General features: G+C 52.5%; 2 protein-coding genes across 10 annotated transcripts in view; both read right to left on the bottom strand.

Moving 5' to 3' along the window:
• SRL (sarcalumenin) overlaps positions 1–17,617 on the bottom strand; it is a 46,772-nt gene extending 29,155 nt beyond the window's left edge. For 2 of the 6 annotated variants that reach the window (XM_040459173.1, XM_040459174.1), the window contains exon 1: positions 7,615–7,881. In XM_040459173.1, the coding sequence (XP_040315107.1) occupies positions 7,615–7,675 (61 nt within the window). In that variant the 5' untranslated portion in view covers positions 7,676–7,881. Of the gene's footprint in view, positions 1–7,614; positions 7,882–17,504 lie in introns of those variants that run through there. The other 4 variants (XM_040459176.1, XM_040459177.1, XM_040459178.1 and 1 more) reach the window with 3 other exon arrangements.
• Positions 17,618–19,829: 2,212 nt separating this feature from the next.
• TFAP4 (transcription factor AP-4) overlaps positions 19,830–24,477 on the bottom strand; it is a 28,078-nt gene continuing 23,430 nt past the window's right edge. For all 4 annotated transcript variants that reach the window (XM_040459171.1, XM_040459168.1, XM_040459172.1 and 1 more), the window contains exons 2-7: positions 24,076–24,241; positions 23,860–23,958; positions 23,273–23,443; positions 22,550–22,690; positions 21,821–21,973; positions 19,830–20,909 (exon numbers count right to left, since the gene is read on the bottom strand). In XM_040459171.1, coding sequence (XP_040315105.1) covers positions 20,715–20,909; positions 21,821–21,973; positions 22,550–22,690; positions 23,273–23,443; positions 23,860–23,958; positions 24,076–24,241 — 925 coding nt within the window. In that variant the 3' untranslated portion in view covers positions 19,830–20,714. The remainder of the gene's footprint in view (positions 20,910–21,820; positions 21,974–22,549; positions 22,691–23,272; positions 23,444–23,859; positions 23,959–24,075; positions 24,242–24,477) is intronic.

Raw genomic sequence — 24,477 nt, 5'->3', positions numbered from 1 at the left:
CAGTGCAGCTGAAACCCTGCCCCTCCGTGAGGCCGACCTTCCAGCCCTCTTCTGAACTCCAACTAGAGCTGCCCGGGTGTTAGTTACATTTTCTCTCAGTGTGTGTCATCTCCCCAAATAGAAGTCAGCTCCTGGGGCAGAGACACAGCCTGTTCCTGTCCGAGCAGTGTGGCTGACCAGGACCTCGTGGTGAACACAGCCTGGCGTTGGGGCCAGAAAGCTGGTTTTTCAGAGAGGGGTCCCCATCATCACCCCCTTTCCTGCCTCTCTCCAGTCCTGCCCCCTCTCAGTTGCCACCGTGTCCGGATCTTTGTTGCACCTCATATCTCGCTTGTCTTTTTTATGTTCGTTTATTTCAAAAGAGACAAAGAATAAGAAAGTAAGACAGAGTGAGGGAGGGGTGGGGAGAGAGAGAGAGAGAGAGAGAGGGAGAGAGAGAGAGAGAGAGAGAGAGAGAGAGAGAGAGAGAGTGAGCGCTAATCCTAAGTAGGCTCCTGACTGGCAGCTTGGAGCCGACTTGAGTCTCAAATCCATGAACCATGAGATCACGACCTGAGCAGAAACTAAGAGTTGGATACTTAACCAACTAAGCCACCCAGGCGCCTCTGTTTTCTGTTTTGTTTGAACTTTTTAATTTTAATTCCAGTTAACAGACAGTGTAATATTAGATTCAGGTGCAGAAGAGAGTGATTCCACACTTCCATACAACACCCGGTGCCCATCACAACCGCACGGTTTAATCCCCACCCTGTATTTCCCCCATCCCCTTATCCCCTGCCTCTAGTGTCCATCAGTGTTTTCTCTGTAGTGAAGAGTGTGTTTCTTGCTTTGTCTCTATTTTTTCCCTTTGCTTGTTTGTTTTGTTTCTTAAATTCCATATATGAGCGAGATCACATGGTATGTGTCTTTCTCTGACTTGTTTCGCTTAGCATTATACTCTCTAGATCTATCTGTGTGGTTGCAAATGGCAAGATTTCATTCTTTTTTATGACTGACATTCCACTGTGTGTGTGTGTGTGTGTGTGTGTGCACCACATCGTCTTTATCCATCTATCAAGGGACACTCGGGCTGCTGCCATAATTTGGCTATCGTATTAACAGTGCTGCTATAAACACAGGGGTGCACGTATCCCTTTGAATTAGCACACTTTGTATTCTCTGGACAAGTACCCAGATTATAAGGCAGTTGCATTCTTACATCACTTGCTGACCATACACTGCTCCTCGCCCCTAATCATGAATCCATTCTGTTCCCAACACAGGGCGGGCTCCCCAGGGAAGGCCCATCTCCCCTTTCTGACTCTGCGCCGGGCCCTTCTCTTCCCCAGAGCTGGCCACACAACCCACACCTGCTCTTTGCCCTTTAGCGCTCTGACAGAGGACAAGAGGGTCCTGCCAAGGTGGTGAAGGACAAGGACCCCTGGGGGGAGGGTCCCCCAAAGTATCGAAGGAGAAAAGCCTTTTCTCACTGCATAACATTCTTGCAGTGAAGCCAGGGAGCCCGCCCCAGCTAAGCCAGCATTCTACTCGAAATCCTTCTGGGGACCAGGATTCGGAGCGGACAGAGCCATGGAGACTATGTCTTCGTGTGGTTCTGATGAGGTAGTCCCAGGGAAGACAGGCCTCTGGGGTGGTGCCAGGCAGGAGCTGGGTGCCGGAACCACAGTCTCATGGTGGTGATTCTTCAGGATCAGGCCCCTGGGCACACCCACCCCAGAGTGGCTGGGAAGGGTGGCCTGCTCTCTGTACAGCTGGCTGCTGCAGGCCCTGGCTAGGGGGGAGTGAACGGCTGACGACCTAACAGCAGGGACTGCTTCTGCAGCCCAAGCCCCCCCTCCTAAGACCAGGCAGCTCAGGAAAGGCGGCCGTGGAGCCCTCTGTGAGGGATGATAGGGAACTGACAAGTGCAGGCATGTCTCTGCCTGGGACCTTGACTCTGAACAAAACCACCTTCAGGGCTGCAGAAGGATGGGGCTGAAACCAAATGGGACAGGACTTCCCCGATCCCAAAATGAGCCCCGCCAATGGGCGTGGCCAAGTCCTCCCAGCCAGGAAAAAACCCCAGAGGAAACCTGAGCCTGGGACTGTCTCTGTTCCACAAGAAGAATGAGAACCGAGGCCGACATCCAAGGAACTCACCGCGTGCCTCCCAGCCAGCTCCCGCTAAGTCACAGATCCTGATGGAGTCCAAATACAGAGCTTTTCCCATTGCAGGCCCAGGGGACATTTGCTGAATGTACACCTTACATGGTGGAGCTTGGGATCAGACTCTGCCCTATTCTCCACAGCATCTGGCTTGAGGGGGGTCGTTCACCAACTTTCACTGACACAAAAAGGTTGGGTCACTGATTTGTCTCCGGACTCTGCCCGGTGGGTGTTCCTTCAGCACCACGGACCAGACTCTGGTCTCGGCCCTGCTGTTCCATACCATGCACCTTGGGGCAATGGGCCTCCCTTTCCACCTCATGGGTTCTTGGAACATCTGTCTGGTTCCTTCCCCCAACCCGGTGACCCTCCAGGCCCTCCATGGCAATCGTAGTGTAGGCCAGGATCCCTACACCCTATATTAGCTCCCTGGCTGGCTCCTGAGTTTGCCTGGAATGTGCAGTGTCCCTCTGAGGTCTCCACAATGCTATGGCATGTCTCCTAAGACCTATCCCACCCTTCCTGCACGTCTGCCATCTTGGTCACTTCCTCTCCACCTTGTGTCTGTCAGTCCTTGTCTCTCCTAGGACCCTTGCCATTGGCCCATAAACACACTTCGTCTTCCTAGTGTTGAAAAGGAAATTTGCTACATCCACAAACCCCCTGCCCACTTACTCTCACGTCTCTATCCCTCCTGAGCCCACTGTCCAAATGTGTTGCCTCTGCGCCTTCGCTAGATGCACGTAAGGCCCTCGTGCTCTGCCTGTGACCTCAGGGTATCAAAGCTAACGCCTCATCTTCCCCGGCATCTCTTTGGCATTTCATCCCTCCGACCGCCTTTCTGGAATGCGCCCTTCCCAGGGTGCCTGGGTGGTTCAGTCGGTTGAGCGTCCATCTTCTGCTCAGGTCATGATCTAACAGTTCGTGGGTTTGAGCCCCGCATCAGGCTCTGTGCTGCCAGCTCAGAGCCTGGAGCCTGCTTCGGATTCTGTGCCTCCCTCTCACTCTGCCCCACCCTTGGTTGTGCTCTGTCTCTGTCTCTCAAAAATGAATGTTAAAAAATTTAAAAAGACAAAAAACAAAAACCACAGAATGTTCCCTTCCCTTGGCTTCCATCCAGGTCACTGCCTCTTCCCAGGTCTCTTCCCCTTTTCCTGAAATCCACTCACTGCCCAAATGTGGCACTGCCCAACGACCATCCCTGTATCTTTTCTTTTTCTCTCTCTGCAACAGCCTCATCTTCACCCAAATGAATCTCATGTCCGGACCTCCAGACCTGACCTTCCATCCTCCAACATCCAGGATCTCCACCCACATGTCTCCCTGGCACCTCAAATTCATAATGACCCAAACTGAGCCTTTAAAATCTGTTCTTTAATGCTCCTGGTCATTCATTCATTCATTCATTTTTCTGGCAAGATCACACCTCCAGTGACCCACACTAGACCCTCAAGGCCTCCTTCTGGCCCTGGCTCGCTGGGGTCCAGTGGACTTCACCACAGCTACCTGCTGGGTCTGGCCCTCCTCTCTGCCCACCCCCCCAAACTGCCTTGCAGAGCTCACACCCACTCCAACTGGCATTTCTGACAAGGTCCTCTAGTCAGCCTCCCTCGTCCTCCCCCTCCCTCCAAACACCTGCTGGACGGATGCTTCCAAAGCCCTCAAAGGTTACCCACCATCCACAGAGCAAAGCCCTCCTCATCAGCCGACCACACATGGCCCTTCAGAGGCCCAATCCAGGCTTCCAAGGACCTTCCCCGTGACCCCCACTTTGCTCTGCCTGCCCTTATCCTTGCCCAGTTCTCCCCAGAGCCCCGACCTCTCCTGACAGCATGAGTTTGCTTATCCTGCTCCCTTAAAGTAGAATCTTCTTCCTTCCATCACTCCACATCTCGATGCTACTTTCTTCCAGGCGCATCTCAAACATTCCCTCATCTGTAAACAGTTCCTGACCCACTCAGTTAAAAACTATCTCCCCACGCACTTCCACCCTACCTCACTTTACCTGTGCCTCCCTCATGACACTCACGTGTGGCCCACGCACGCGCATGTGTGTGTGCGTGTGTGTGTGTGGCCACGAGGCAGAAGACACCCTATCTCCTGTACCGGACTGTAAGCATGCCAAGGACAAAACGCCCATGTGAACTCCCCCAGTACCATACCTAAACAACAGGAGGTACCTGATAAATCTGGGATGATTAGTACACAGTGAGATGTGGTGAGGTGTTTGAATGAAAAGGCTTTGCACCCAGGCAGCATTTAAACATAAGGGGTTGTGCTGTGAGTGGGTCTGGATTGGGATTTGGAGCAGGAAAGGTGTCCTGGAGAGAGCTAAGCCCAGCACCCCACAGTGGCAGACCCCACCCCTGCCCACTCTCCCGGCTGTACCCTCGTTCCAGACCAGGAGCCACAGCACCTAGACCCTGTCCTTGGCCCTGGGACCCTGCCAGAGAGCAACAGCCATCTTCCTCCTGTGTCTGTAGGGATTAGGCTCCTTCCCAACCCACCACACTTAAGTGAGCACCAAACAGCCAGATGGATGCAGCTGGCCTCATCTGGACCCCCTTCCGGGGGAGCAAGGACACCTGAACTCCAGCTCAGACCTGCCTTGAACCAGCTCTCTGACTTTTATTGCCACACCCAGGCGAGGGTCAAAAACAGCATTTCCCAAACTCTAGTTCCACAGGCCACTAAGCAAGGTGTGCACATCCATTAGCAAATCCCAGTGAGTGCTTTGGAGACTCGATGTGGGAAGGGGCAGACTAGTTTCTCCCTGTGGGCTCATCTGGCTGCGCCGAGCCAGGAATCACACCTTGCAGGGGGCACTGCAAAGGCTTCTGTCCTCTCCCCAAAACCCCTGAGCTCATGACCCCTCCCCAAGGTGGAGATCGCAGCAGCCGGGCTGCCCTGTTGAGGGAACATGAACACAGCCTCTTTCTGGAAATAGCCAGCCTAGGGTGGGTGAGGAGGGGCCACAAAGGGGTTCCTGACAGACCCTCATCTCTCACAGAGGGGTGGGTCAGCCCCAGCATGCACCAACTTCTCATTATTGGGACAGCAGGGTGGAGGCCAGAGCAGGCCGCAAGCAGGCCAAACCAGGGCTAGGCTGGAGGAAGGAACGGACTCAGAATCCCCATCTACCCCAACCTCTGCATCATGCAGGCAGCAGGAAGCAAAGAAGTCCCAAACCCAGCCTAACAGACGCCAGCAGCTTGAACCCAAATGCTCTCTCAGCGCTGGCCACCCCCCACCACCCCACTCTTGGAGGAGGGGGTGAGACTGTCTGTCCCTAATTCACTGCCTGACCTTGTACACATCTCTGGTTCCTCCAGCTTTCACTCTCTTACCTCGACAATACTCGAGGCTGCTTTCCCCTGTCCTTGAGCAGGCCTGTGACCAGGCCAAGTCCCTAAGACAAAGAGGAGGACCCCAATGGTCAAAATGCCTAGAGGCCATGGGTCAGGGGGTGGAGATTTACAAGGTGTCTGGTGATGGGGCCACGGCAGTTCTGGCTGCGTCCTAGCATCAGGAGAGGTACTTGGTCCCTTGCTAGGGAATAAGAAGAGGCTGCCTCGGTCCAGAGGACCACAGGGGCAACATGGGGACAAGAGACGAAAGCACGGCTCTGTAGGGCCCCCTCCATCCCTGGGGAGCAGGAAGCCGGATTAGACAGAAGGTCAGCCTGCCATCCAGCCAGCAGCGGGATGGAAATGAGGGTCCAGTAATAGGGTGGGAAGTTCAGGAGCAAAGCTGCTGCCTTTGGGCAAGGTGGCATTTACTTCGTGGCACAATTCCAGTGGGAAATCAACCAGTAGGAAGGACTGTCATCATGGGGGCAGGGAGAAGCCACCCTTACGGCTGGAACCTCCTAGCGGGTACAGGAGACAGCTGCCTTTGCGGTAATCTACAGCTGGTAGAGTGATAAAACTCACCCCCCAGGAGAAGAGCCCACAGCCCAAGTGGTGAGCAGGAGTGAGGAGAAAGGGGACCCTGCACATGGTGGACAAACCCTCCCTGGAAGCCAGGACTGGACCACACTGCAGAGTCCAGGAAGGAAGGAGCATGCACAGAGAGGATCTTCGCACAAAATGCCTGCCTGCCTCCTTTCCCCCACAGCAAGATCCCCAGGCAGGCCTTATGGAACGTTCCAGATGTCCAGTTCCCTTGTTGGGAGGAAAGATGAAGGATGTCCCTAAAAGGCTAAGAGTCCCCGGGCCTGCTGTGTGGAAGCAAGGCGGCAGCTGGGGCTGGGCGGAGCAGGGCAGGGGCTGTGAAGGGGAGAGGGCAGCAGTGGCTTGGGGCTCAGGATCCAATTACACGGCTGTTTCCATACTTAGCCACCTGACAGCCGCTTGGAATCCTCACCGCTCCAGCCACAGCAGCGCTGCAAGGCCCAAATTAACTCAAGGGCAGACAAGGGCAGGGCCCAGCAGCGTTCACAAGGCTGAATCCCCCCACCTAGGTCCCTAACCCCCTGAGGGAACAGCTTCTGCTCCTGCCTGCTACCTGCCCTCCTGGCTGGGTCGAGGACCTCGACACACAGAATCTCAAAGACCCGAGCGGCTGGGGCTCTGGCCCTGTGGTCCCCGGTGCAGATGAAGACGGCCACTCATGAGAAGACAAAGCAGGAGACCCAGATGCCTGGGGGTCCCCAGATCACCCCCAAAGCACCACCAAGCAAGACCCAGCCGCAGAAGTCTCGGGAAGAGAGAGGTGACAAATGATCTGGTGTCCCCTCCTTGCCTAGAAATAACCCCCACGCTGTAACCTGAGCCACCGCCTCTGCCACACAAAGTGCTGAGATATCAAAGGGAGACCGTGCACACATGCCCCAGCCCCCTTCCAGTGGAGCCCCCAGCCCAGGCCAGGGATACCCTGCAGGGGGTCCTGCTCCTCTCCCAAACTCTGGCTCCAATCCCCAACTCCATCTCCAACCTGTTCCCAACCGACCTCCTTTCTACCCTGCTGTTCCCCAGACAACCCCCAACTCTGTGCACTGTGCCCGGTGTTCAGTCATGCAAAGCCAGCCCCTGCCCAATCCCCACCGGGGCGGAGGGTCAAGCCAACTCAGACCTCCAGGGGCCCCTCCAGCTCCAAGACCGGGTTCTTTTCGCCCATCTAGAAGGGTCCTCTTCCCCAACATCTACTGGCCAGACCTGTCCTCTGGCTCCCAGCCCTTGGCTCAGGCCTCATGCCTGCCTGCACCTCTCGGTTCACTGCTCCCACTTTCTCTGGCCTCCCATGGAGCCCCCGACGTCTCTCAGGTTCTCTGTACCATTTCCTCCTGGGACCCAGGAGAAAGGAATGGAGACGATGCCAGGAGTCCATGTTTGCCATCAACCCCAGGAACCACTGAGGCCTCACCATCTACCGCTGGAGCCTCTCCCCCCTCCCCCCTTCAGTAAACATAAGACCTCAGGGCACGTGGGGGTCGTGATCTGGCCTGGCTGACAGGGGTAAGGGTCATACCTGTTTGTCCTGGGAGCAGGAGCGATGCCACAAAGCAGCAGAGCAGGACCAGCGCCCTCATGGTGACTGCCAAGAGAGCCCAGCTGCTCCTCGCCTCTATTTATAGGGCTGGTGGCAGCGCCGGGTGGGGGAGAAAGGGTCACACAGTCACTAGGGCAACTGGGTGGACGTGATGGGGAAGCCGCGCAGACCCTGACAGGCCATGCAGAGGCTGGCTCCACCACTGCTGTGCCTGCTGTCAGGCCCCGGAAGGCACAGCCCGGACCGGATTCTCTCCCCCCAGCGGCCCTGGGGTCACGTGACATGGGTCACAGGGCAGGGGTGATAGAGAAAAAGTGGGGCATCCCTTGGGTTAGGTCTAGGGGTTAGGAACCCGAGCCTTTTCAGCATCTGTGCTAACTTGATCTAAAGTCTGGGCCAAGTCACTGACCTTGACCTGCCTCAGTTTTCTGAATGAAGGAGCCACAGGGCAAAGCGAGAGAGATTCTATTTGACAGCCACTGACAGACATTTCAGCCGTTCCCACCCCCCCACCCCCGCCCCCACAGGTCGGTCAGGAGGGTGAAGCCACAATAGCTGCTTAAGGAAACCTGTGACGTCTGACCTTTGAGGTAGATGGCTAGGAGCTTAACCTTCTCAGGCTTCTGGAAAACATAGAATGCTGATGCCTCGGAAGGACAAAGGGGAAGCTAGGAGACATGTCCCGTGCTATGATGTAAGACAGTGAACAGAGATCCATTTCCAGTAATATGGGGGTTCCAGAACCTTCTGTCGTGTCTGCAATGTGATGTTTGATGCAGTTTTCCTAATGGCACATGACAGCCCCTAAGAACCAGTTCTCTGAAGCTGAGGGAATGCAGACACTGGCTTGTCAGGCTGGAGGGAGGGTGTCACTGTGAGGATGGCAGTCGGTCACGGAGGAGAGGAACTGAAGTCAACTGGCCATTCTTCTATGGGCTTTACATTTAACACAGCTTCGCTGGGGTCTAATCCACCTGCAGCACAGAATGCTATTCAAATCTGATTCATTTTGACATATGTGTATCACCACAATCAAAATAGTGACCAGATTCCTCACTGCCCAATTTTCCTCATGCCTCCCCCCTCCAGCCCCCTCCCCAGCAGCTCCTGAGCTGCTCTCTTCACTATACATTAGTTTGTATTTGTGGATGTAAATGGAACCACATCGTATGTGTTTTTTATCCGGCTTCTTTCACTCAGCATACTTCCTTTGAGATGTGCTCACGTTGCAGTTGTGTATCGATAGTTCATTCCTTTGTATTCCAGACAGTACTTCACTGTATGGACTGGCCACAATTTGCTATCCATTCTCCTCGTGACAGACACTGGGTTGTCTCCAAGTTTGTGCTATTACTGATCGAGCTGCTGGGAACATCTGTATACAATTCCACTTACCAACGTTCACTTTCGTTTCTCTCCAGTAAATACCCAGAAGGGGAGTGGCTGGATCACATGGTGGGGGGTCCGTTTAACTTTTTCCTAAGGTGACTGTGCCATTTTACATTTCTGCCACCAGTTCCTCCGCATCCTTGCTGATCCTGGGTAGGGTCAGTCTTTCACATTTTAGTCATTCTTGTAGGTGTGCAGTGATATCTTATTGTAGTTTCAATTTGCATTTTCCTAATGACTGATATTTAATTTTTTAATGTTTATTTTTTGAGAGCGAGAGGGAGAGGCAGGGTTGAGCTGGGGAGGGACTGAAAGAGGGGGAGACACAGAATTCGAAGCAGGCTCCAGGCTCTGAGCTGTCAGCACAGTGCCCGATGCGGGGCTCAAACTCATGAGCCGGGAGATCATAACCTAAACCAAAGTGGGATGCTTAACCGACTGAGCCACCCAGGTGCCCATGACTGATGATATTAAGCACGTTTCCATGTGTGTTTTTGGTGCAGAGCCTGTTCAAAACTTTCAACTATTTTTGATGGGTTGTTTCCTTCTATTGAGCTTTGATGGTTTTTTTTTATATATACATACACTGAATACAAGCCCTTCATCCAATACGTAATCTGTAAGAATGGTCTCCATTGGCATCTTGTCTTTTCATGCACTGAGGTATCTTTCAAAAAGCAGAAATTCCTTATTTTCATCAAATTCAAAGAACTCTTTGCCTAACCCAAAGTCCCCAAGATGTTTTCCTGTTTTGTCCTAGAAATGTAACAATTTTGGCTTTTACATTTAGACCTGTGATCCACTTTGTGTAATTTTCAATAGGTTGCCAGGTAAAAATTGAAGTTAGGATTTTCACATGTGGACATCCAGCGGTTCCAGCAGCACTGGAAGAGACCACCCTTCCCCCACTCAACTGCCTTCGCACCTCATGTTGAAAATCAGTTGACGGTATGTGTTTAAAGCCATTTCTGAACTATATTCTGTCCTGCTGATCTACGTGTCTGTCCTTCCACTGTGACTTCCTAATCAGTCATGAAATGCGGTAGTGTGACTCCCTCAACTTACATCTTTTAAAAGTTGCTTTAGCTATTGTAGTTCCTTTACACGTCTGTATGAATTTTGCAATCAGCCTGCAAATTGCTATTTAAAGGCCTTCTTGGATTTTAATAGGGATTACACTGAATCTTTACGCCAATCTAAAGAAAACTGACAAGGTACCAACTGCAATGGTCAATTTTATGCGTTAACTAGGCTAGGTTATAGTGCCTAGTTGGAAAGTATCAGTCTGAATGTTGCTGTGCAGGTATTTTTTAAATGTACTTAATATTAAAATCTGTAGACTCTGAGTCAAGCAGATCACCCTCCATAATGTGATGGGCCTCATCCAATCAGTGGAAGGCCTTAAGAGAAAAGACTCAGCTCCCCACCCTGCAACAGTAAGGAATGCTGCCTCTGACTGCTTTCTGACCCAAGACTGCAACATTCACTCTTGCGAGAATTTCCAGCCACCAGGTATCCCTGTGGATTTCCGACCTTCCGGTCCCCTCGACCTCTCTCTATACACATACATCCTACTGGCTCTGTTTCTTGGGAGAACCCTGACTAACACACCAGCACTGAGCCTTCTGTCAACCGTGAAGGGTGGGGGCAGTACTGGACCTGGGAGAGAAAAGGAAGTCAAAGTCAATGATGCCCCTGCTCTGGGCCAGGCGCTTCACCTGTCACGAGAAGTGGGCGAGCCACCACCATGCCACAATGAGAAGGCTGAGGCTCAGACTGCTGCAGTAACTTGTTCAACATCACCTCCTAAGAGCGGAGTGGTCTGAATGTGAACCCGGACGTGCCTGACTCTCAAAGCCACAACTTCTCCCATCGATCGGAGTGAATGCCGCCAGGGGAAGAGAGGAATTGGTGTGTTGGTGAAAGGTGGTGGAGGGTTGTGGGGGAGAACAGCGGGACACAGGCTGAAGGGCCAGACTCCAGACCAGGCTGGAAGGGAAAATGTGAGCCGTGCACTGTATAAAGGGCTCACTGCATGTGATTTAAGGACACCCCATTTGGACTCCAACAGATCCTTGCAGAGACATGTTCACAGCAGCACAATAAACAACCCAAGCGTCCATCAGCAGATGAACACATGAACCAAATGTGGTCTATCCCTACAGTGGGATATTATTCAGCCATAAAAAATGAAATTCTAGGGGCACCTGGGTGGCTCAGTCGGTTAAGCTTCCGACTTCAGCTCAGGTCACGATCTCGCGGTCCGTGAGTTCGAGCCCCGCGTCGGGCTCTGGGCTGATGGCTCAGAGCCAGGAGCCTGCTTCCGATTCTGTGTCTCTCTCTCTCTCTGCCCCTCCCCCGTTCATGCTCTGTCTCTCTCTGTCTCAAAAATAAAGGTTAAAAAAAATTTTATAAAAAAAATGAAATTCTAATACATGCGACAACACGGATGAGCGTCTGAAATGCTAATGCTAAATGAAATAAGCCAGTCACAAAAGGGCAATGTATTTGTTTGCTGAGGCCATCATAACAAAACGCTGCAGACCGGGCAGCTTAAACAGCAGAAATTTATTTCTCATAGTTCTGGAGGCTGGAAGTCCAAGATCAAGGTGCCGGCAGGTGTGATTTCTTCTGAGGCCTCTCTCCTTGGCTTTGTGGAGCCACTGCGTCTCCTCACTGTGTCCTTCTCATATGGTCATCTCTTGGTCTGTGTCATCTGTGTCCTAATCTCCTCTTCTTGTATGGACACCAATCACCTTGGACCAGGGCGCACCCGTGTGACCTCATTTTACCATAATCACCTCTGTAAAGACCCTGTGTCCAAGTACAGTCACATTCTGAGATACTAGGAGTTAGGAATTCAACATGAATTTTGGGGGGACACAAGTCAGTTCATAAGAGATAGATATTGCATGAATGCACTTATATGAGGCATCTAGAAAAATAAAAAAGACTAAAAAAAAAAAAAAGTCAAAGTAGATGGTGGGTGCCAGGGGTGGAGGGAAGGGAGCACGGGGGTTAGCGTTTAATGGATACAGAGTTTCTATTTAGAATAATGAAAACATTCTGGACAAGAACAGTGCTGATGGTTGCACCACACTGTGAATGTGCTTCACACCACTGAATTAAAAATCAAAAAGGATTAAAATGGTAAATTTTAACCACAATTTTTAAACATCAAAGTAGAAGGCACCCTGCTTGGAAAGTGAGAGATTAAAAAGGAGGGTAGACTCAATTGAAGAGAAACTCCCGGGTCATAATTCTTTTTTTTTTTTTTTTTAACTTTTTTAACGTTTATTTATTTTTGAGAAACAGACAGAGACAGAGCGCAAGTGGAGGAGGGGCAGAGAGGGGGAGACACAGAGTCTCAGAATCCGAATCTGGATCCAGACTCTGAGCTATCAACACAGAGCTCAATGCAGAGCTCAAACCACGAAACACAAACCGCGAGATCATGACCTGAGCCAAAGTCGGACCGTGGACCCTTAAAGCACTAAGCCACCCAGGTGCCCCTCCCAGGTCATAATTCTTTTTTTTATTATTTTATTTTTTATTTTTAAAAATTTATATCCAAATTAGTTAGCATATAGTGCAACAATGATTTCAGGAGAAGATTCCTTGATGCCCCTGACCCATTTAGCCCATCCCCCCTCCCACAACCCCTCCAGTAACCCTCTGTTTGTTCTCCATATTTATGAGTCTCTTCTGTTTTGTCCCCCTCCCGGTTTTGATATTATTTTTGTTTCCCTTCCCTTATGTTCATCTGTTTTGTCTCTTAAAGTCCTCATAGGAGTGAAGTTGTATGATTTTTGTCTTTCTCTAATTTCACTTAGCATAATACCCTCCAGTTCCGTCCACGTAGTTGCAAATGGCAAGATACCATTCTTTTTGATTGCCGAGTAATACTCCATCGTATAAATATACCACATCTTTTTTATCCATTCATCCATCAATGGACATTTGGGCTCTTTCCATACTTTGGTTGTTGATAGTGCTGCTATAAACATGGGGGTGCGTGTGTCCCTTCGAAACAGCACACCTGTATCTCATGGATAAATGCCTAGTAGTGCAATTGCTGGGTCATAGGGTAGTTCTATTTTTAGGTTTTTGAGGAACCTCTGCACTGTTTTCCAAAGTAGCTACACCAGCGTGCATTCCCATACCAGGTCATAATTCTTAAAGAGACCTCACTTTGCCCTGTAAGAGCTCCACACCAGCTTCACCCCACATCACCCACCCTCCGGGGCTGCCGCTGTCTGCCCAGAGCAAGGCCTGGCCCTCTCCCCAGCTCGTTCTTTGGACAGAAGCTGCCAGAGCCTCTGCCTAAGGGTCCTCAGCCTCACACAGTCCCCGCAGTTTGGTCCCTCTTTGGCCACTGATTTTTTTCCTAGGTCAATCCGTACCTCAACAGTTCCTTGAGGGACTGAGAAAACGGGGTCGGACCCTACCAGGCAGGCCTCTGCATCTGGATCTGCTCCATACTCAGTGCTAACACAGTGCAGAAAGCAACCTTCACCATATTTTCCCATTTATCCTTAGAAGGACCCAAATTCCCATCCATTACAGGAATCTCCTCCACAAAAAACTCTATCCAGCCTCCGACTGAACACCTCCAGGTACAGGGAACTCACTACCAGAGAGTGCTAGTTCCGCTCTTTTGAATACAATGTGAGGCCCAGAACCAGTCAGAGTGCTCCAGGTCACCACACCTGCCACCCCACCTTCCTGCTGAAGGCCAGGGACAGGCACCACGAGGATTCCCTGGAGAATGGAGAATGCCTCTCCCCTGATCTCAAACCAGCAGCCCCCCACTGACCTTCAGTGCCTGCCCAGCCCTACCAATACATTCTTCTCTCAATAGGAGAACAGGAGATTTTCATCAATTCTCTCTTGGGATTTTCGGAACATCCTCTTTATCTCCCACAGGGCGAGACGCAATGAGAGAGCTGATCTCTGAGACGTGTGCAGCACCTGCAGCCTTCTTCCAGTCACTTTCCTGCCTCCTCCTTCATCTGATCCTGAGGCTATCCGCTAAAACAGGCAGCCCCGCGGGGGAACCTGTGACTTAGGCCCCCTAATTCAGGAAGCTCTGCAGCTGTCACTCCCAGCTCCTTTATAGCACCCAGGGTGTGGCAGGGGGAGAGTGGGTTTGGGGAGCACATTCCTTTCTACAGCTGCTGCATTTAGGAGCCACAGCCCCCGGTCCTACCCCCTCCTCCTGGTCAGCACACGCTCCTGTCCATCAACACAAGAAACTTGGAATATGGCAGGGCCAGAGAAGAGAGGGGACCGAGGCAGGGGTGATACTAACTCTACTCCCAGCCAAGGACTTGTAGGGCAAGGGGAGAGGGAGCAAAACTCAAGAGAGAATGAAAACGACAGACACGACAAGGTCAGCAGCATCCAAGAAAGCACACAGGCAGCGGGGTAAGAAGGGGCATTGGGAAGGGCTCGGGTGGGACAAGGTGGAGCCAGAGCCAACAAAATCTGGGGCAAAGGATGACACGGCAGCCAGCTTCAGAGGCAGCTGGAGGGTTTGCTGGTGCTTTACATGCTTGTCTGAAGCCAGTTCATCAACAGCCAAGGAGGCTGAGGTCACAGGAAGGCTCCCACCTCTGCTAGACAACCCTTCCAACACCACCCAGAGCCAGGGCAACTGCTCCTCTGCCAAAGATGCCCCCGAGTCATGGCGTTAAGTGACTGATTCATTACACCCCACCTGCGACAGAAAAGCATAAACGTGGCTCCCAGGTATTCATAAAGTATAACAGGAAAGCAAGGACCGAAAACTACACAGAGGCCAGCACGCAAAATGGAGCGATTCGTAAGGCTGATACAAAAGCAAACGGCACTTGATACGTAAGGACCTCGCATGTGTGTAACTTGATCAGCTGCCAATTCACGGTGTCCTTAAAATAAGAACAAACCAATGGCTCAGGAGAAATGAAGTTATTTCTGCTACTGAGCCTCCACAGGAATTTCTTCCGAGGGTTTTCTTAAGAAGGATGCCGTAAAATGCGCTGATCCTTGAGTACATCAGGGCAGACAAGCGTTTCCATGAGGTTTTTCCCAACAGAAACGCTTAAAATAGGCCAGGGGAGGCCACCAGGAACCAAGAATGCCCAGTCCCTTCCCGAAGAAGCCACCACCACAGAGGGTCAATGGTACGTGCTCAGGATGTGTTTTCTGCTCCACTGCCACTTTCCCAGCTCCCACTCAGAGAGGAGAAGGGGAAATTGGCACAATCTATTTTGGAGGACAGTATATTCTAAAACATATTCATGATAGCTGTAGGCTGGAAACAACCTGTAAGTCTGCTGCTGGGCAAATGCCTAAATCAACTGTGGTATATTCACACCAGGAAATACAGCTGGCCATAAAAGTCAATAAACTGCTGATACACACAAAAACATAAACGAACCTTAGAGACACTGTGTTGAGCAGAAAAGGCCAGACAAGAAGAGCATAAGTACTATATGATTTTCATGAAGATCTAAAATAGGCAAAACTAGGGGCACCTGGGTGCCTCAGTCGGTTAAGCATCCGACTCTTGATTAAGGCTCAGGTCATGATCTCCTGGATGAGATGGAGCCCTGCGTTGGGCTTTCAGCACAGAGCCTGCTTAGGATCCTCTCTCCCCCAAGCTCTCTGCCTCTCCCCCATGCTCTCTGCCCCTCCCCCGTTCTCCCTCGCAAAATAAATAAATAAACATGAAAAAAAATTAGGGGCACCTGGGTGGCTCAGAGCATCCGACCTCGGTTCAGGTCGTGATCTTGCAGTCTTGTGGGTTCGAGCCCTGCATCGGGCTCTGTGCTGACAGCTCAGAGCCTGGAGCCTGCTTCGGATTCTGTGTCTCCCTCTCTCTCTGCCCCTCCCTCATTCATGCTCTGTCTCTCTCCCTCTCTCTCAAAAATAAACATTAAAAAAAACTTTTTTAATAAATAAATTAAATTAAACGGGCAAAACTAGTCCATAGTAATAGAAATTACAACAGTGGAGGTTTCACTCTACACCTACCAGAATGGCTGAATATGTGTCATTATGTTTTTTAGGTTTATTTTGAGAACCAGTGCACATGCTTGCATACAGGGAAGAGGCAGAGCAAGAGGGAGAGAGAGAATCCCAAGACAGCTCCAAGCTGTCAGCACAGAGCCCAACCTAGGGACTGAACTCGTGAACCATGAGATCATGACCTGAGTCTAAATCAAGAGTCGGATGCTTAGCCAACTGAGCCACCCAGATGCCCTATATGTCATAATGTTCTGACAATATCGATTGCTGGTAAGGATGAAGAGCAACTCACACATGGCTGGTGCAAAATGATGCGTAACTACATACACACGTACATAAACGAAAGCACGTAAAACCGGTAAAATCCGAGTAAGCCTAGTGCACTGCACCAATCACAATTACCTGGTTTTGGTGTTGTACTTAAGGAATCCAACATGTTACCACTGGTGGAGGTCCAGGGAAGGGTACACAGTACCACCTCCCTGTACCTCTAATTATTTCCACAATTGTTTTGAAAGTTTAGAAAAAATAAACCACTTGAGAGCTTGGGTGGGGTGCTGGGTACATGGATATATATTGAGTTTGTGAAAATTCACGGAGCTAAACACATAAGCTACACTTCTGAGTATGTATCATGCAATATTTCAGTAAAGAGGTTCTGTTGGGGAGCCTGGGTGGCTCAGTCGGTTAAGCAACCCACTTCGGCTCAGGTATGATCTCACCGTTTGTGGGTTCGAGCCCTGCATCAGAGCTGTCTACTGACAGCTCAGAGCCTGGGACCTACTTCAGATTCTGTTTTATTCCCTCTCACTCTACCCCTCTCCTGCTTGTGCTCTTCTCAAAAATAAATTAATTAATTAAAAAAAAAAAAAAAGAGGTTTTGTTGAACATGGCCTTGATCATGTCCTTCCTAGATGCCCAACCCCTCACAAGAAATAAAATCCAAGCTTCTTAGCAGGACTTGGAAGTCCTACACCAACCCATTGCCACATATTCACTTATGCCTCCTCCCAGGCCAGTATGCACAAAGCCTGCAGGACACCATGCCCTTCCAGACCACCAGGCCTGGCCCGCAGGTGGGTGGCCACCTGGACCGGAGCCACACAACACGTGGCTGCTGACCCTGGACCCTGTTTCTAAACCACACGTGGCTGCTTACCCTGGACCAGAGCCACCCTACATGTAGTTACTGACCCTGGACCCTGTCGCTGCCCCACGCGTGACTGCTGACCCTTGACCCTGTCGTTTCCCTACGCGTGGCTGCTGGCCCTGGACCCTGTAGCTGCCCCACGCGTGGCTGCTAGCCTCGGGCCCATGGCCATCCCTACGTAGATGCGGTCAGGGCAGGATGCATACAAGGTTTCCAAACATGGCAGGAAGAAAAGATTGAGGTATTTTGTGCGTAGCTTCTTACATTCATCACCTGAAATCACAATGTTGCGGATACTGTGGCTTAAAATAAACGTCACCTGTTCTTTTCACTGCGGCCTCTTCCGCAGGGATCGTCCTCGGCGCAGGCGGGCACAGGATTAAGTGGGCGAGCGCCTCCGAGCGGGGAACACGCGGAAGCCGCACGTTTGCGGCGTTTGCGTACGAGGCGTGCGTGAGAGCGCGCAGGGGCGGGATCAGAGGCGGGACCAGAGGAACAGGCGGGCCTGAGCCCGCGCAAGGCCGACTGAAGCGCCAAAGAGCATGCGCGCCGGGGTGGGGGCGGGGGACTAGTCCGGGAAGGGGCGGGGCCGCGTCCGCGCCCCTGACTTCCGCCGCCTGCTGGGGAGCTCGCCTGGAGTCTAGGGGCGCGCCACTGCGGGTCGGACGAGGGGACTTTCCGGCCCCGCCCCCAAGTTCCTCCTCTGGCCTATAGGAGCTGAGCAGACCCGCGGGCACCGGAAAGAGGCGGAGCCTCCGCCCTCGCTGGGCCTCGCGTTCTGGGCCCACGGCGCCCTCTATTGATCCTCTTAGGAGCAGGACGGAACGCGTCCAGCGCGCTTTGCACCTGGCAGAGAAAAGGGTAGCTCGACTGGCCTTGGAAAAGGGCCGTCCCCACTCAGATCCTAGCTAAGCCCCTCCCTTCAGACACGCATTTTAATGTAACTTTGTGAATTAAGCTAGATAGACCCCCAAAAAGAAAATTACAGTTAGAATGCTAACTGAAGGAAGCTGGATTCAAAAGGCTAAACGTTGTATGATCCCAATTATATGACATTTTAGGAAAGGCAAAACCATACATGGGAACAGATCAATGTGGTTGCCGGGGTCTGGACTACACAAAGGGACAATGGGGAACTTTGAGGAGGAAACTAATACCTTGATTGGGGTGATGGTTCCACAACTGTATGTATTTATCAAAACTCACACAACCAAAAACTAAAAAGTGAATTTCACCAAATGGAAATTACACCATTTTTTAAAACACTAAAAACAGAGGGGCGCCTGGGTGGATCGGTTGGTTAAGCATCTGACTTGGCTCAGGTCATGATCTCACACTTTGTGGGTTGGAGCCCGGGGCTAGGCTCTGTGCTGACAGCTTAGAGCCTGGAGCCTGCTTCGGATTCCGAGTCACCCTCTCTCTCTGCCCCTCCCCTCCCGCTCACGCTGTCTCTCTCAAAAATAAATGTTAAAAAAAAATTTTTTTTTTAACACTAAAAACATCAAGCAGATGATTGGTGTTTGCCAAGGGATGGGAGGAGGGAGGAATGGGGAGAGACCCATTAGGGGATAAGGAATTCATTTCGGAGTGATAGAAATGTTTTGGAAGTGAACAGAGGTGGCGGTTGTACAACAATGTGAATATACTAAATGCCTCTGAATTGTTCACTTTAAAATACTTAATTTTAAGTTATGTGAATTTCAACAACAAAAAATTACAATTTCTAAAAAAAAAAAAAAAATTCAGCCTCCTGCCTACCTTCTATTCAATGTCTAGAAGCATTCACTGTGGGGACGAGATGTGAAGTCGCTATTCTGCTCTGGCCTCAGTGCCCACATACCTGTCACAATATGCTCATGAGGAAAAGCAAGCCAAGAGGGACACTTTGTAAAGCTGGCTCTGGCCACAGAGGATTCAGAGTTATAGGTCCAGGGCACCTAGGCGGCTCAGTAGGTTAAGTGTCCAACTCTTAGCTTCGGCTCAGGTCATGGTTTGTGAGGTCAAGCCCATCTCTGCAAAGATGGTGCAAAGCCTGCTTGGGATTCTCTCTCTCTCTCCCCCTCTTTCTGTCCTTTCCATGCTCTTGATCTCTCTCTCACAAGATTAAAAAAAAAAAAAAAAAAAAAAGTTAAAAGTCTACCTCCCTATCCAATAAGACAAAATGCCCCTGGTGCCAGTAATTTCCAACTTCAGATGAAGAACCTGATGCCCAAAGATCAACTAGCTCGCCCAAGGAGGAACTGACTTCCTTTCTATAGGTGGGGAGACTGAGGTTCAGGGAGGTTACGCAAGATGAGGAAGTGGCAAAGCCCAGGGACTACCAGGACCCCTGAACGTCCTGTGTCCTTTCTCTAAGAGATAGGAAGCTGTGGCTTGGTGGTTCCTTCTCTCCTTGCCCCCCACCAAGGAGCCAGGAGCCACCCCTCCCACTCCCAACACCATCTCCCATCTTCGGACAATCCCAGGAATCATTCCAGGGAGTCTGGGGGCCCTGATATCTCATTACAACACCACACTCCAGCTGGGGAAAGTCACTGCTCAGCCACATCCAGGCCCCTCTTGTGGGCCCCCAGAGCACCCCATACTCTAGTCTGGGAAGCCTTTCCTGGCTCCTCAGGACAGCACACACCCCACAGACACAGAATCTAAAAAACAAAGTACAAACTTTATTTTGTTTCTTTATAAAGGCACGGTGGCCTCTTGGTTTTTCCCCCCACTTTCTTAACAAAATATAATAGCTTCTCCTTGAACACAAAGACCTCAAAATTGTTTAAAAAAAAAAAAAAACAAAAATAAAAAAAAACAAAAAAAAAAACAAAACAGAAACAAAACAAAAAGATAAAAAACCAAAACCAAAAGGAACCAACAACAAACAACAAAAAGAGAGAGACAAAGACATTTTTGGGGTGGAAGATGGGAAACCTGGAGGGAGGGGTGGGGCTGGGTGGTGGTGGGGAAATCCTCGAGCTGAGCCGAGGCCGGGAGGGGAGGGGAGAAGGGCAGCAGCAAACCCCAACCGAGAAGCAACGTTAGACCCCCGGGGTCCCCAGAGAGCTCCGACCCAGCCAGACCCCCAACCCATGTAAGTGCTTAAAGGAGAAAGGAAAAAAACAAAAAGAGGAGGGAAGGAGTCAGAAACTGCCGGTCTAGGGCTGGCTCTGGGGAGGGCAGCATACCTTGGGGTTTTGTTTGATTTTTCCCTGTTCTTAAAAACATGTTTAAATGAAAAAATGCTTTTTGGCGGAGAGAGGCCAGGCACCTGTGTCAGCTTCCCCCAGCCTCCGGGGCGAGGCCCAGCCCCAGGTGTCCCGGTGCTCAACATGCCCCTGCCACCCCAGCCCCCGGGGACCTCAGGTCGGGTGGCTTCACTCAAAGGTCGATTTACAGTATTGAAAAAGAGGTCATAAAAGAGACCCAAATGACGTTGTAATTTTGTAAAAATTCCTCACTCGTTCGCCTGCGTTTGCTCCCTGTAGCTGCCCCCCGGCCCCCTCCAGCTCCAAGAGGGGAGAGGAGGGCTGGGGGGTGGTCAGGGAAGCCCCCCATTCCCTGCTGGCTCCTCCCGGCTCTGGTCCATGGCGTCGCTGTCCGAGGCCTCCGAATCGGAGGCAGTGTCGGAGGCGTGGGCCTCCGGGCAGCTGCGGCCTGGCTTCACGATGACGGCTCGTCGTTGTTCCTCCTCCTGCTCCTGCCTTTCCTGGGTGCCCTCGATGTGCTGGATCGCCTGGTGGGCGGGGGGAGGTGGCAGGCTGCGATGAGGGTGGCTGGGGACACTGGGAAAGCCACTATGCCCCTCTCCCCCCCCACACACACACACACATACATACACACACACACAGAAATATCCAGAAATAAGCCTGGCAAGACAGTGGCCGGCCTGCCAGAATACGGGGGACACAAACATTTGGAACTCCTCTGCTGAGCTGCAAAACGCCTTGGAGATCACAGTTCAGGGCCGCCTGGAAGTCCCATGCTTCTCTCATTTATACATTTCAAAGTCTGCCTGTTCACTTATGGGAGGTCTCTGTTATTAACTTTATTCTTCAATTTGCTGCATTTATGTGCAAGTAAAGTTGCAGGGGTTGATGGGCTTTTTTTTCATTTGGGCTTTTTTGTTTGTTTGTTTCATTGTTTTTCTTTCTTTGGGATGCTGTTGGGTTCTCCCAAGGGATGCCACCCTGAGTGGGGCACAGCAGAGACTTCAGGCCTGACCCACAGTGCCAATCATCTGTGCAGGAGGCTTAAGTGTCCCCCACCCAGCCACTGCCACCTGCATCCTATCCCAGGTCCTGGCAGATGGAGCTGAGAGGAGACTCTGGAGCCAACCAAGACCTAGATGCAGGAACTTGACGCTAGGGGGCTCGGGAGCAAAGAACCCTTTCAGCAAACCCCAAGGAGGAAGAGACAGGGTCTTCCAGGCCATGCTGTCCCCCTCTCTGCCCCAAACCTTCTCCAGAGCCACCTCCCACGGCAGACACAGAAAGGGAAACTAGGGAATGGAGACATTCAGCTGCCAGCCCTTCTTCCTGCTGTATTCAAGCCCCGTCTCGATCCCCTACAGCCTGTGGCTCTCACACATCTCGCTCCCCCACCCCTGCTCCCCCGACATGTTGCCTCCTCCTTAAGCCCAGGTACCTGCACGATGGTGTCCAGATTTTGCCGGGACGTGGAAACAGAGTTGATGACCGAGGAGGGGCCCATGGTGACGACGTTGATGTGGTGGGAGGGAGGGGGTGGCGCTGGCACGATCACTGTAGGGTGGTGGGTAGGGGCCGGGGGGGGCAGCAGCTGCAAGACAGAGGCCCTCAGTCTTTTTCCAAAGGTTCCAGGAACTGCCCTTTCCCTGAGGACCCTCACGGAGAGCACGGGAAGGCCCCCAAACACTCTACCCGCTGCCTAGACACAGCCTCTGCCAACCGCGACCACCTCTGAACTCCTTCACTCCCAAGGGGCCAGCCAGTGTGTGGCCCACCCCTCTTATTTTAAGAAATGAGGAAAAGGCAGTGCAGAGAGGGGCTTCCAGTCATCTGAGATCCTGTGGCCCTTTCCCTCTCCAGCACCATGCAAGCACGTTAACATCTAACAAGGACAGTGGTGGGCAGGAGCGTGGACTCTGCGTTCAGAGAGCCACGTCGTTGAGGGTCATGAGTGGGCATGGAATTTAACCTTTCTGTGCCTCAGTTTTGCCATCAGTAAAGTGGGGAGAATAAAAGCTCAGGCCTCGAAGGGCTGCTAGGAGGACTCAATGCAATAATGTGTGCAGGACACTGGGCACCCAGGGACGCGGGGCCCCAGAGGCACTGATGTCGCTCGCGGCGCAGAGCCCCTCGCAGATGCCACCTGTCGCAGATGCCGCCTGCTCACCTGGGTCCGCAGGTGCTGCTGTTCCCGCTCCAGTTTCTCCTGGTGCAGCAGCCGCACCTGCTCCTGCTGCTGCTGCAGCTGCACCTGCTGTGCAATCACCTTGAGCTTTTCTGGGTACATGTGGGCCTCCAGCGAGCGCACCTGGGGGCAGAGCAACAGGCTGGGGGGACGGGCCCCAGACCACACTCCCAGCGCCCCCCAGCCTCTGTGCAGGGCCCGCGGGACTGCTGCGGTCAGCCTCCCCAAGCTCTGCCCTTCGCCAAGAGGCCGTTCGCTCCCGCTGCAAACCTTCACATGGAGCTGGTCCACCCTCAGGGTAGAGACCAAAGTCCTTAGCACAGCCTGCCAGACCCGCCGTGACTCATCTCCTCTCCAGCCATGGCCTCCCTCATGCCCTGATCCCTCCCATCTCGAGGCTCCGGCCCCTGCTGTGCTGCGTGGTGCACCCTTCTCTTCTCTCTGCGTGGTTAACTGTGAGACTTGACCTCCCCACCTTGGCTCCAGTCACTTGCACGGAGAAGCCGTGAAGCAGCCTCTCTGGAACCGGCCCAATCCCCCTCCCTGGTGCCCACCGTTGGCACGCGGCCTTTACTGTAGCCGTGTTTTATTCCAGTCCCATGAGAGCCTCTGACCCATGTCCCTCAACCCCATGCAGACAGTGACCCCCTGAGGGCAGGTCACTGAGCCCCCCCATGAGAAGCCGGGTCCACCCAAGAGCCTCACCTGCTCCTCCAGCATCATGCGCACCGAGCGCTCCTTGTCCAGCTGCTGCCGGAGCTCGATCATCTCCCGACGCAGATCCTCTGCCTTCTCGTCTTCCCAGATGTCCGGCGAGCCAATGCCCTCATCCTTGTCCTCTGCCCGCCGCCGCTTGGGGGATGAGCCGCTCAGCTCCTGGAGACCCCAAGGGGCCAGTGAGTGCGCCGTGACACCCACATACTACTGACACCACCACCACCAACAGGGGAGTCAGGGGGCTCCTTCACAGCCCCCCAAGGCTGTCAAGCCCAGGGGTGCTTGCGCCGGCCCCAGGGAACCCCATTCTGCAAATCCAACAAAGGCCAGAAAGGTGATTCCAGAAATCACCTGGTTCCTTCCAGAGCCCAGCCCACTGCACTTGACCAATGGGTAAACTGAGGCTCAGGCAGGAAGGCAAATGCCTCAAGTAGGCAGGTCGGTGGGGAAGATTCGACCCGCAACCACATGGGAGTCCCAAGCCACCGCTGAGCCAGGACACGCCCACACCAGGGAAACGGAGTCAGGAGGGGGGCAGGGCACTGAGGTAGCAGGCGGCCTCCGCGGGGCGCTACCTGGATAAAGCGCTTCAGCTGTGTGTTCTGCTGCAGGAGCCTGGTCTTCTCCTGCTCCAGGGAGAAGATGTACTCCGCCGTCTGCTGGAGAATGGCTGCCTGAGGGTGAGAGGGACAAGTCAGGGACCCCGGCAGGCAACGTCTGCCAGAGCTCGCTTTCTTCTCCCCGCTTGAGCCAACCACTTCCTCCAGGAAGGCTTCCAGGCCCCAGCCCACCTTGCTGAGCTTCTCTCCATCTGTGTGGGGGATGAGGGTCTTGAGGGACTGGAAGCCCGCGTTGATGCTCTGCATGCGCCTCCGCTCGTTGCTGTTGGCGATCTCCCGCCGAATCCGCCGCTCCTGGTCCCGCTGCGTCTCAGGGGTCAGTGGAATGTTGGCAAGGCTGCAGGGAAGGACACAGACATGCTCAGGCCGGGTGCCCTCCGTGCCCTGCCCCCATGGGACCCTGTCTTCACAATTCATCTCCAGAGGGCCCAGTGTAACTCCAGTGTAACTTTCATCCCTCCACTGCAGAAGATGCCAGATCTGTCAGATGCCTATGCCCCCAGCAGATCAGGAGGGTGATGGAGTTGTATGCCCTGGGACGCACTCAGCCCCAGGTCCCAGCCCCGTGTGTGG

The sequence above is a fragment of the Herpailurus yagouaroundi genome, unplaced genomic scaffold (assembly GCF_014898765.1).
Source record: "Herpailurus yagouaroundi ecotype Mexico unplaced genomic scaffold, PumYag 222, whole genome shotgun sequence".
Classification (NCBI taxonomy): Eukaryota; Metazoa; Chordata; class Mammalia; order Carnivora; family Felidae; genus Herpailurus; species Herpailurus yagouaroundi.
The sequence above is the reverse complement of the archived record's forward strand: the minus strand, read 5'-3'. Positions and strand labels throughout refer to the sequence as shown.